The sequence below is a fragment of the Syngnathus typhle genome, linkage group LG10, assembly GCF_033458585.1.
Source record: "Syngnathus typhle isolate RoL2023-S1 ecotype Sweden linkage group LG10, RoL_Styp_1.0, whole genome shotgun sequence".
NCBI lineage: Eukaryota > Metazoa > Chordata > Actinopteri > Syngnathiformes > Syngnathidae > Syngnathus > Syngnathus typhle.
Genome location: NC_083747.1, coordinates 14,543,376 through 14,556,583, shown reverse-complemented (window position 1 = coordinate 14,556,583; position 13,208 = coordinate 14,543,376). Strand labels below are relative to the sequence as shown.

Here is a 13,208-nt window from a genome sequence, read left to right as displayed (position 1 = left end):
CATGGCTGACAGGGGCTGTCTTCAGGCTGCTGAGGGCCAGGGACAAAGCCTTTAGAGCAGGGGATGAGGCTGGCTTGAGGACTGCGAGGGCCGACCTGTCCCGGGGCATCAAAGAAGCAAAGAGGGCGTTCTCGTGCAAAATTACCGCCCACTTCAAGGACAGCAGGGACGCACGGAGCCTTGGCAGGGCATTCAGACCATCACGGATTACAAGCCCGCGCCGCAGAGCTGTGAAGGCGACGTCCGTCTGCTCAATGACCTCAACTGCTTCTTTGCTCGCTTCGACGCTCAGAACAGCACTTGCCCGCTGAGGGCCCCTCCCCCTTCACGCGAGCTGCCCCTGTGCCTCTCCGCCGACAGCGTGAGGAGGGCGCTTGCCGACATCAAGGCGGCGGGCCCTGACAACATCCCGGGTCGGGCGCTGAAGGACTGCGCTGGTGAGCTGACGGATGTCTTCACGGACATCTTTAACACTTCCCTGCAGCAGGCCATCGTCCCGTCGTGTTTCAAAGCTGCCACCATCGTACCTGTGCCGAAGAAACCCGCTCCGTCCTGCTTCAATGACTACCGCCCCGTGGCACTTACGCCCATCATCATGAAGTGCTTTGAGCGGCTTGTCATGGAGCACATCCGAATCGTTCTCCCCCCCACCACTGACCCCTTCCAGTTTGCGTACCGAGCCAAGTGGTCTTCTGAGGATGCCATCTGCTCTGCCCTCCACTCGGCCCTCACCCACCTGGAGAGGAGGGACTCGTATGTGAGATTGCTGTTTGTGGACTTCAGTTCTGCCTTCAACACCATTGTGCCACAACGCCTCATCAGCAAACTTGACGCGCTGGGCCTCAGTACCTACCTCTGCAACTGGCTATTGGACTTCCTCTGTCAGAGGCCACAGGTAGTACGTGTTGGCGACAAAATCTCCGCCAGCATCACGCTGAGCACGGGGGCCCCCCAAGGCTGCGTGCTCAGTCCGCTGCTCTTCACCCTCCTGACGCATGACTGCACTGCAACCTACAGCGACAACCGTATCGTGAAGTTTGCTGACGACACGACTCTGGTGGGTCTCATCACCAAGGGAGACGAGACTCAATACAGGCTGGAGGTTGACCTTCTGACCACGTGGTGCAGGGACAACAACCTCCTGCTGAACGTCGACAAGACCAAGGAGATTGTTGTGGACTTCCGGAAGGGTCACACCCAACACCTGCCGCTGACCATCGACGGTGCTGTGGTGGAGCGAGTGAGCAGCGCCAAGTTCCTGGGGGTGCACATCAGTGAGGATCTCTCCTGGTCCACCAACACCGCATCACTGGCAAAGAAAGCCCAGCGCCGCCTGTACTTCCTGCGGAAACTCAGGCGAGCGAGCGCTCCTCCGGCCGTCATGACTGCATTTTACCGCGGCACCATTGAGAGCGTCCTCTCCAGCTGTATTGCTGTTTGGGGTGGCGGCTGCACTGACTACAACTTGAAGGCCCTGCAGCGCATAGTGAACACTGCTGGTAAGATTGCTGGTGCTTCGCTCCCCTCCTTGAAGGACATTTACACCTCCCATCTCACCCGCAAGGCGACCACGATTGTGAGTGATGCGAGTCACCCCGCTCACTCTTTGTTCGAGCTTCTGCCCTCTGGGAAGAGGTACAGAAGCCTGCGCTCCCGCACCTCCAGACTCTCAAACAGCTTCATACTCCAGGCTGTTAGGATCCTGAACTCGCTCCCCCGTTCTGCGTAGCGTCCTGTACTTTTACTGTCTGAACTGTCTGAATGCACACTGGCTCTTATTATTTATTATTTGTTATTACTCTTATTTATTGTTTGTGCCTTTTTGTTTATGATGTTTTTTACTTTTGCGCTATGCTTGCTGGCTCCGTTATTTATTGTGTTATCTGTTTATTTATTATTTATTCATCACTCTTACTATTGATTGTTTGAATTTTTGCCTTCTTGTTTTTATATTGTGTCGCGTACATGTATGTCTATCGTGTTATGTGTCGTCACCGTGGGATAGAGAAAAACGTAATTTCGGTCTCTGTGTTGTGACATGTGGAGAGATTGACAATAAAGCTGACTTTGACTTTGACTTTGACAGCACACAGACAACACAAAAACTTACAGCAGAGACACAGCTCACAAACAATACAAACAAACAACGCTGCGCAAACGTCATCCTCTATTTTGACGTTTTGGTTATACTTTTGTTTTCTCATCAGTGCCTTTTATCCTTCATGCAAATATTGTCACATCTTCCTCAAGCATCACCCTGCTTCAAATATTCAAACATTCTCTGAGAAACTCACACTTTCCCTGCTTCGCCCGCAGCCACAGCACCCCTCGTGCGAGGGGGGGGGGGCGCAGCATCAATGTTGATTGGTCACAGGCTGGCCATTTCCTGCAACAACCATGATGCCGGCCCACCGCTCACACGAGCATAGCAATGGCCCCGCGACAACGTGCGAGCGCAGGCACGCTTATCAGTTTCACCTTCTCAAAGGGCAGGCCAACTTTGCCGTTGCCCCCTTCATCATGTTCACCTTCAACATCTTTCAGTCTTCTACACAACATTTGCTGTCTCTTATTCTCGTCCTATCAAGCCACCATTCTAGTCACTTCCTGCCACGCACGTCTTATTTTCTCTACTTCCACACACTGCTCATCTTAGTTTCTCCAACCAACTTAAACACACCATCATCCACTTCTCAATTTCCCTATTATTGCTCAACAGCCTCCAGAACATTCTCGATTACTGATTTCTTCCACAGGACACACATCTCACTCGCACTCATACACACAGCCATTCATGAGGATCCTCTGCGCGCACACGCACACACACCAGCACAAAAGGATGACGCACAACATATAGAACACACATTGATCCCACTAACACACCTTTTTGTTCGTCTTACTTTTCTGATTTATTCTCTATTTCTTTTTTAGAAGCTATTTGTAATTCTTTTCTATTTATTTAGCAAATTTTAACTTCAATGTTTCTTTATCTTACTTTATCCTTTTAACATAAATATCTCCTGTATATTTAAGCTAATTTCTCCTTCATTTTGGCAGCCAGGTTCCGACTTCATTACATGGAAACCTGATTTGATTTGATTTTGGCCTAGTCATAGTGTTTCTATTAATTTGTGCAGTCACGTGCCATGTGACCGTTTTCTCCGCAATTCCAGCATTTTATTGGAGGTTGCACAACTCCTCTTCCTCGGCCTCTAAAGCCTCCTTTAGACATTGCTCGCCCTCTCTGGCCTTTCTGTCCTCTGCCTGCATTTTGGTAAAAAGTGTCACTATTCTGGTCTACCAGAAAAGTGTCTTTTGAAGCTTTCATTTGTTTTCGTTTTTGTTTGTCTATTACTACTTTTTCCGCATGGAGGGCATGATTTATGTATTCCTCCAAAGTTCCGGTGTTCATTCCTATATGATTATTGATCACCCTAATTTGTATTGCAGGCTTGGACCCTACATGGATGGCATTTTTTAATTGTTGCTGATAAGCACCTTGAGGCGCATTATCTTCCACCAGTCCACTGTGTGTTTTAAACACTTTTGTCATGCGCACTCGATACTCATCAAAGGTTTCATTATCATTTTGGTTTGTTCTGCCTATTTCTGTATAATTTGCTCTGATTTCCTTTGACCAATCCATTTCTAGCGGGCTTTTCTGCCTAGTGACTCTGTCCGTCATCCCATAAGGAGGAGGTGATTCCTCAATTTTGTGTGTGTCATGCATTTGCGGATACAACTTCGCAATGATCTTTAGTTTTGAATTTGTAGCATGTGTTTTCTCTTCTTGCCCTTGTACTGCTTCTAGTTCTCCCTCAAATTTATATTTTTTAACCCATTTATCGAAATCTTTTTTAAGTCGGTTGGGATCCTGCCTTTCAATTATTTTCCAATCTTTGCATTTTAGTTCATGTCGGGGTAGGGACTTTCGCTTATTAAGATTCCCATGGTTTATTTTTCTAAATTTTGGAGTTGGTAGTTTAAATGGCACCTACAGTGTCCTAAAACCAACTTTATTCACAGGACAGTGGTTAAAAATTCGATGTGTGGTAAGTCTCCTTTCACCTCCCCGAAGGGAGCGGAGAGTTCTTTGCCTCTGCACCCACACAAAGCCACTGTTTACAATCCTGTGTGTTTATATAGAGGAGCGCTCAAATGAGATCACTCTCAGTCAAACCATTCACAAGCATACCACGCGCGTTTTTTTTAATAACAGAGGAGTCCGCCCCTCCTGCTGCGGAATTTAACTAGCTTGAAAGCTAGGGGGCTCCACATCCGCCCCTGCAGAATTTAACTGTTTCTAATTGTACTTGATAGGGTCTAGAATTCTCAAGGTTTTAAATGTTTAAGTGAATAACAGAGGAGTCCGCCCCTCCTGCTGCGGAATTTAACTAGCTTGAAAGCTAGGGGGCTCCACATCCGCCCCTGCAGAATTTAACTGTTTCTATTTAGTAGAATTAATATTCCTACTCACGGTCTGCTGATTCTCTTCCTCGGAAGATCTCGTCAACCCTCCCGGTGTCCAGCCGGACTGATTGAGACAGTCCCGTCAAAGGGATTTTGTTTTACCTCAGCCGAGGACTGTCACCTGCGTCGAAGAGCCCGCTGGAACCGTTCAAGGCGTGTCGAGATCCCGGAACGAGCCCCCAATTTCTGTCGGGTTTATTTCGCTGACTGAATAACTATTAAGAAGAGCAACAGCAAACAAACCACAAGTGAGACAGAATATTAAGTCTTTTCTCGCGAGGAGTGCAGTACAGATAGCTTACAACAATCTCTACACACACTAAATCTCTGTATGCACTCCTGCTCTTTTTATTTGGATTTGACCTACCCACAATTTGTGTGAGACAAGCCCCTAAAGAAAGGAGGGGGAAAGCACGTGGGCTTTGCCTCGTAAGGAAAAATCACTAAGTGTTTACATACTAATAAAAACATCTGGGAAGAAGGAGTTTGAGTGGACTGGATACAGAAGAGAAAACATTTGACCTCAAGTAAAAACATACCAATGGGAAGTTTTAAGATAAGATAAGATAAGATAATCCTTTATTATTCCCTCAATGGGGAAACTCCTATGTTAGCAGCAGTACACTTAACATATACACACACACACACACACGCATGGGGGGAAGGGGGTAAAAGATTTTAAAGAAGTAGAAGGTATATATAATTAAAAAAATATGGACAGTGTATACAAAATACACAATACACAATATGCAGTGGAGATAAAAAAAAAATATTAGATAAAAAAAATAGTGCAAAAAACAGTGCAAAGAAAGCAGGTAAAAGAGTGTGAGGTAGATAGATATTGCACATAGTGTGATTGCACATATGGTTATTGCACGTTATTGCATGTTATTTTGTCCGTTAGCTACGGTGATCGGCCTGGTTGTACAGTCTGATGGCAGCAGGGAGGAAGGACCTGCGATGCCTCTCGGTGGTGCATCGTGGGTGACGAAGCCGGTCACTGATGGAGCTCTCCAGGGCTCTGACAGTCTCATGAAGGGGGTGGAAGACATTGTCCATGATGGAGGACAGCTTAGCCACCATCCTCCTCTCCCCCACCACCTCCACCCGGTCCAGACTGCAGCCCAGGACAGCGCCGGCTTTCTTCACCACCTTGTCCAGCCTCTTCCTCTCCGCTGCAGTGATGCCGCTGCTCCAGCAGACCACCCCATAAAAAATGGCGGACGCCACCACAGAGTCATAGAAGGTCCTCAGGAGGCCGTCCCTCACTCCGAAGGACCTCAGTCTGCGCAGCAGGTGGAGTCTGCTTTGGCCCTTCTTGTATAGGGCCTGAGTGTTAACAGTCCAGTCCAGTTTATTGTTCAGGTGAACACCCAGGAACTTGTAAGAGTCCACAATCTCTATGTCCGTTCCCTGGATGTTCACCGGCGAGGGGGAGACTTTGCGCCGGCGGAAGTCCACCACCAGCTCCTTTGTTTTCCCAGAGTTAATCTGGAGGCGGTTCCGCCGGCACCAGTCCACGAATCTGTGATTCAGTTCTCGGTACTCCGTCTCGTCTCCGTTGTTAATGAGACCAACGATGGCGGAGTCGTCCGAGAACTTCTGGAGGTGGCAGATTGATGTGTGGTGGGTGAAGTCAGCTGTGTAGATGGTGAAGAGGAGGGGGGCCAGGACGGTCCCCTGTGGAGCTCCTGTGCTGCCGACCACCGTGTCAGACACACGGCCTCCTGTCCTCACAAACTGCGGTCTGTTTGTGAGGAAGTCCAGGACCCATGATGTCAGCTGCTGGCAGGCTCCAGCATGGTGCAGTTTGTTCCCCAGCAGTTCTGGCTGGATGGTGTTGAAGGCACTGGAGAAATCATAAAACATGATCCTCACAGTGCTTCCAGCCCGCTCCAGGTGAGCCAGGGACCTCTGCATGAGGAAGATGACGGCGTCCTCAACCCCGGTGCTCGGCCGGTAGGCGAACTGCAGGGGGTCGGCGGAGGAGCTCACCAGGGGGCGCAGGTGGTGGAGGACCAGCCTCTCCAGGGTCTTCGCCAGGTGGGATGTCAGGGCCACCGGCCGGTAGTGGTTGAAGTCACTGGGGCGAGATGACTTGGGCACTGGTACCACGCAGGACGTCTTCCACAGCTGTGGTACCCTGTGCAACCTCAGGCTCATGTTGAATATGTGCTCCACGATCCCGCACAGTTGCCCGGAGCAGGATCTGAGCAGCCTGGAGGTGATGCCATCTGGACCCGTCGCCTTCTTCACCTTGAGCCTGGCCAGTCCTCTCTCCACCTGGGCTGTGGAGAGCACCATGCTAGGTGGTGTGGGTTGCAGGGGGGATGGTTGGTGGGTTCGGTGGAGTTGAGAATGGGCTGGGGGGTCTTGGAGGGGGTGTAGCAGGGGGCGGGGTTGAGGTGAGAGTCCTCGGAGCAGAAGAGGCTCCAGTCGGGGGAAGTTGCAGCAGGGCTGGGTGGGTGGGGGGAGGAGTGGATGTTTGTTCAAACCGGTTGAAGAACCGGTTCAGGTCATTCACCCACTCCTGATCCCTGTCCAGCGCAGGTCTGGAGTTGCTACGTCCTGAGATGGTGTTCAGGCTCCTCCAGACCCCGCTGACGTCGTCCCGCTGCAGTTGGTCTTCCATCCTCCTCCTGTAGTTGCTCTTCCCCTCCCTGATCTTCTTCCTCAAGTCCCTCTGCACCGTTTTCAGCAGGTCCCTGTCTCCCGATTTAAAGACCCTCCTTTTGTCCCTGAGCAGGTCTTTGATCTCAGGGGTGATCCAAGGTTTGCTGTTTGCAAAAACGCTGACTGTTTTGGTGGGTATGGTGGAGTCTACACAAAAGTTAATGTAGTCCGTGACACAGCTGGTGAGACCGTCGATGTCGTCCCCGTAGTCCTCACAGAACACGTCCCACACCGTGGTCTCAAAACAGTCCTGAAGAGTCTCCAGAGATTCTTCAGACCAGATCTGTCTGGTGTGGGTGACTGCTGGTTGCCTGTGCACCAGAGGCTGATACAGGGGGGAGAAGGTGGATCAGATCGTGATCAGATCTTCCAAGAGGGGGGAGGGGGGATGATGTATATGCCTCCTTAAGGTTGGCATAAAAAAGGTCCAGTGTTTTATTTCCTCTGGTACTGCAGGTGACATATTGGCTGAAAGTTGGAAGCGTGGATGAAGGAGAGGCATGATTGAAGTCCCCGGTAATAAGGAGGAGGGCATGTGGATGCTGTGTTTGCAGCCTGCTTACACTGCTGTGCAGGACATCGCGGGCTGCGTCGGCATTAGCATTTGGGGGGACATACGCAGTTATCGCGATAACGTGCGAGAGTTCCCGCGGCAGGTAGTGTGGCCTCAAGCTAACGTCTAGCAGCTCAATGTCCGCGCTGCAGAGTTGCTCCTTGATAGTGATGTGCCCAGGGTTACACCATCTATCGTTCACAAACACAGCAAGCCCCCCTCCTTTCCTCTTACCGCTCTCTCGTGTCCTGTCTGCCCTTATCAGGTTGAATCCGTCCAGAGCGACGACAGAGTCCGGTGTTTGCTCCGTTAGCCAGGTTTCCGTGAATAGCAGCATGCTACATTCCCTGTATTCCCGTTGGTGCCGTGCCAGCGCCGTTAGCTCATCCATTTTATTGCAAATGGATCTCACATTCCCGGTGATGATGGTGGGGAGTGTGGGCTTGAAGCGGCGTTTCTTTTTCCGGCACATAACACCCGAGCGTTGTCCTCTTTTCCTCCTCTTCAGCTCGGGGGAAACATTGGGCTTGTAGCCTGTTAGCTTCCCTTGGCTACAGAGGGCTAACAGCTGACCACGGGTGTAAACAATGGAGCGTTTACTGCCTGCTTCGGCGGTTGCTGGGGTGATGAACCAGGTGAAAATTAGATAAAATAAGACGGCCAGCCTCACTGTTTTCGCAAACATGTTTCTGCCCGGTAAAAAGAAAAGCACAGGACTGAAAAAAAAGAAAAAAGAGTAAAAAAGAACATATAAAACGAGACAATATACAGACGAGTCGACGGAGCTGCTGCAAACGTGTCGCCACTACCGCGGCGCCAACAAGACATTGTGTAGGATGCAACCAACTAAGTTATTTATTACTGGTTATATACATTCCAACCTAATCCTACGATCAAGATAGTTAGGAAACCCTGACTTTAATGGTCACTTGGAGGTTCATCTGGGGTGCAAGACAGCAATGAGGCACGTTGTCAAACAAAGTGGTCTTTGTTAGAAAGGACTGTCCTTCTGTGGTACATCATAAAAACAGCAAGCATATATTGCAGTAATATTGCGGTAAAGCATTGATTAGAGAACGCATGATAATATATATATATATATATATATATATATATACATACACACACACACACACACACACACACACACATTTTTCTAACACTCTCTCCTCGCCAACGTCGTCGGCACCCAGCATAGCGCCAACAATGGCAATCTATCGAGCTGGGAGTGGCCATCAGCAGCGGGTGAGCGTTTCTGCCTTGGGAATCGTTGGCTCTTTGCCGACTCGCCAATGGCATTGCGTTTTGATCGGAGGAACTGTCTTGGTCCGGTTGTGCCACCCAATGCGGTGGGGTAGCGCTCCCTGCCGGACGAGGCTAAATGTGTTCCTCTGCAGAGCCGTGGAGCTTGCATCACTGCATCGTCGGCCAGCTGCCGCTTGGACTGGAGCGTACGGACACGGCCGCTGACCACGGGGTACGGGAGTGCGTATGTGTACGTGTGTGTGTTTCTCTTAACCCGTTTGTGTGTCCACGTCAGGCGAGCGGCACTCTGCATCTGACGGCCGAAGAACAGAAACTGCTGAGTCAGGAAGGCATGCCGTTGCCGGACAAGCTTCCTCTCACCAAGGTTTGATATGGGTCAACGTGACGTCACGCATGGCGGTGGCCCTTCTCCAGGTGACCTTTGAACTGACCTGGCTCGGCAGGCGGAGGAACGCGTCCTAAAGAAAGTCCGGAGGAAAATCCGCAACAAGCGGTCGGCGCAGGACAGTCGGCGACGCAGGAAGGAGTACATGGATGGCCTTGAGGACAGGTGACTCAGCTTCCTCCTCAGCAGCCTGCTTAAGCTGCAAAGAGCTCGCGTACGTACGCAGCTCCATCCACCTCCTGGGAGAGAACCTGCCGTAGCTCCTCAGCAGACGAAGCGTGCACCGTGGCCCCATACGCCTACGTAGGGTTGCTGTCAGGGGCTCTAACGGTGGTGACGACATCATTGAAACGGGAAAAAAAGGCCAACTCAGCTGTGCTCCTGTGCCTTGTTTGTGTGTGAGTGGCTCTAATTTTGGGTGCGTGTGCACTTGCTGGCAGGGCGGCCCTGTGCTCAGCTCAGAACAAAGATTTGCATAAGAAAGTGGAGCAATTGGAGAAACACAACATGTAAGCAGCACACACTTGCATACTCGCACACAATGGCATGCATGTGTTACATGTGTGTGCGTTTTTTTGTATTTTGAGGTCTCTGCTGACTCAGCTGCGCCACCTTCAGTCACTGGTCACACACTCAGTGAGCAAAGGAGTTCAGACCAGCACCTGCCTACTGGTACGTATTAGGGGTGTAACGATTCATCGATACACATCGATTAATCGATATAATGCTCTACGATTAATTGGCATCGATGCTAAACGTAAACATCGATTTATATCGCCGTGTTTGACCTCGGACATTAGACGCGACTTTATTTTGAAATCCAGATCATTGTTGCTTGCTTCCTCTTTCCGGGAGCAGTGGCGCGGCGGCGTGTTGTGTTGTGAGCAGAGCAGGCACGTGAAAGGGGAGTCGACAACTAGTACGCGGCTCCTGGGCTGGTGCTATGGCTAGTATCCAAAAAGACGAGGAAATTTGCTCCCCTTTAGGCTTCAAGTCATTCGTTTGGAAGCACTTTGGATTCCAAAGAAAAGATAGCTCAACGGACAAGACACGTGCATTTGTAAATCCTGCCATGCGGTGATCAAATATTCAGGGACCACAAATCTCGCCGCACATTTAAAGAAAAAACACGACATCAAAGTTCAGTGTTAAAATAAGCACTTTGTATACTACAATACTCTTGTAATTTCCTAAATAAAGAGTTTGCAGTACCATGTTGGTTTTGCGTATGAATTGTTATAAATCAGGATATTGTTCTATATTTTTTATTTAAAAAAAAGAAAAATATCGATCGTAGAGCACTATATCGTGATATATCGTGAATGAATCGCAGCAGGCTTTAAGATATCGGCAAGTATCGTAGTTCTTTGTATCGATATGATATCGTATCGTGACAAAACCCGCGATTTACACCCCTAGTACGTATGTTCATGCGTGTGCCTGTGTGTGCGTATGCCCACGCGTGTGTGCGCTCAGATCATCTTCATCTCGCTGACTTTGATCATGCTGCCCACTTTGAGCCCGTTCAGCCGCTGCCCGTCTGCAGACAACTCCCAGCCCACCAGAGGTGGGTAGGGTATGCTCCCCGTGACGTGGTTTCCTCTACCTCTTTGTGCTCACGTCTCTTTCTGTGATCTTTCAGTCCTTTCCAGAAGCATCTTGACCGATTTTACCTCTTCGCTGTCCGACGAGATGGTCCAGGCGGCCGCGCCAGGTGGCGGCCAATCGGGGGTGGATGTAGATGAAGCCAAGCAGAACCTCGAAGGCATCCCGTCAAATGACACCCCTTCTGGAAATATTTTGGCAGAGGCGTCAGCTCGACTTGGCAAGCCGCCGCGTGCCGATGAGATGTAGATGCGCCGCAAAAGAGATCCCGCCCCTGACCTCGTTTGGCCACGGCACTCTGCGTCGGCCTAGAGGCTCGAGTACAGCGCTCGTCTGCTCAGTGGCCTCTGCTTTCTCCTTCTTATCGTTCAGTCATGTTTTGATGGCGGATTAAATGGACAAATTGTAACCGTGGCAAAAAGACTCAAACCAAATGGCGCCACTTCCTCGCTGATCGTCAGAAGATTGTCAGGCTAGAACAGGTATGGGCAAACTACGGCCCGCGGGCCACATCCGGCCCGCCAACCCTGAATAAATTGTATTAAACATTTTTTTTGGTCATTTTGCCTGCAATGACTGCGTTTCCCCAGTAGATGGGGAACCGCTCGCCTGCCCATTTACGACCGGAAGCCGTGTCAGAAAGCTGTGCGTGTACGTACTCAGTAGTACGGACATGGCGCACTCGCGCTCTATTTGTATCAGTGCCGAATTTAGAGCGTGGGCTGTGACGACTGCATTCTCGTAATTCGCGCGCTGAGCTTTCAGATACCGTTTTACGCTAAAGCCACCCACAAACCTTCCCCTGGAATCCTTCCATTAATATGAGTTGCCCAAGGAAAAGCAAGGCGGACACTGAGTGCCGAGTGTTTAAAAAAAGAGTGGCCAATTTGGCTCGACGTACGCGACGTGACGTTCAGCCACATGAACATGGATATTCAACCCGTCACAGATCTAGGTAAACGGACCAACACCGCCGATCTCTCCTAAGAATTGCCACAACAAATTTTATTCCAGACTATGACGCACGAGCAAAAAAAGTGAGACCAACAACACTGTTCCCACTGAAAATGAAAGGGAGGCTCTCAAGTTTGTTGTTAGAAAATGCATTTTGAATATGATTTGTACAAATAGCAGGGATTGAAACTAGCGACCATTCTCATTTTCAAAAATTGCAGGATGCTCAAGGACATTGATGCACCACCTATTTGCGACTAATCTTAAGGCTTACTTTAAGAAAGTGTTTCCCGTTTTCTCACCGTGTTGCCGTTTTGATTACTTTATTTGGATGTATGCTTTCACCAATTCTTCAATATATATTTGGTCAGAATGTTTGCCGTTTGATGTGATCTCATAAGATAAACATCTTTCATTAATCGGTCCTGCAGGCACTGAAGTGATGGAGACTGTTATTCATAATAACAGTGTCTTATTTTACGAGAATCACTGATAGCAGTTTTTTAGTAATTTTTTTTCTTCTAATGCTGTTAATAAATGCATTTGTTTTCAAAAAACCTTTTTTGAATATCCATGCTTTACTACCTACTAAAGGCCAAAACCTTTTATGCAATGACCTTTACAGGTCGTTTATATTACTTCAGACAAACACTACATCCATCTGCTCCTGGTTCGGCCCTCTGGTCCAAATTTAGGACCCAGTTCGGCCTACAAGTCAAAACGTTTGCCCACCCCTGGGCTAGAAGGAAAGTGGGGAGTGGGAAGATGTGTAGGAAATAAGGCAGGGAGGAAAGCCTAGAGGGGGAGGAGGAAGAAGGAAGATAGGTAAGCGCTGTGGTGGGATAGAGCATGGGTAGGAAGCAAGCTTTGAGGCGAGGAAACCAGTGTAGCAAAGAAGCACCCAGGAACAATCAAGTCCACGCATCCATTGTTTGACACATTCATGTCTTCACTGTACTACAAACTTGATTATGATGTGCGTGAGTTTGAATAATGAATTACACATGACGTCAGCGCGCTCAATAATTGACCGGGGAGGCAACAGGGGCGCCTACATTTCCTGCCGAGGCGGCGGCCACACACAGTGAGGTGGCCTCGGCACCGAGATCGATTGAGTTGGGACTCGTACGTCCACCAGGACCCATACTTACTTCGGGACCGGACGCCATTTCCACATACACCCGCGTGCTGGCTTTTACGCGACGTTTAGCTGATGACACCCTGAATAACAAGCGAGCTACGTGAAGCAGCGCGTGAGATCTGGGTCGCGAGAGCAACTGAGTCAGCACCGTAGCGTATGAA

General features: G+C 49.5%; 1 protein-coding gene across 1 annotated transcript in view; it reads left to right on the top strand.

The window, feature by feature from the left end:
* Positions 1 to 12,463, top strand: part of LOC133160417 (cyclic AMP-responsive element-binding protein 3-like protein 4) — a 32,751-nt gene extending 20,288 nt beyond the window's left edge. Inside the window, exons 4-10 of the mRNA XM_061288039.1 lie at positions 9,094 to 9,173; positions 9,237 to 9,326; positions 9,406 to 9,512; positions 9,788 to 9,856; positions 9,935 to 10,019; positions 10,824 to 10,914; positions 10,990 to 12,463. Of these exons, the coding sequence (XP_061144023.1) occupies positions 9,094 to 9,173; positions 9,237 to 9,326; positions 9,406 to 9,512; positions 9,788 to 9,856; positions 9,935 to 10,019; positions 10,824 to 10,914; positions 10,990 to 11,201 (734 nt within the window). The 3' untranslated portion in view covers positions 11,202 to 12,463. The remainder of the gene's footprint in view (positions 1 to 9,093; positions 9,174 to 9,236; positions 9,327 to 9,405; positions 9,513 to 9,787; positions 9,857 to 9,934; positions 10,020 to 10,823; positions 10,915 to 10,989) is intronic.
* Positions 12,464 to 13,208: the final 745 nt, after the last annotated feature.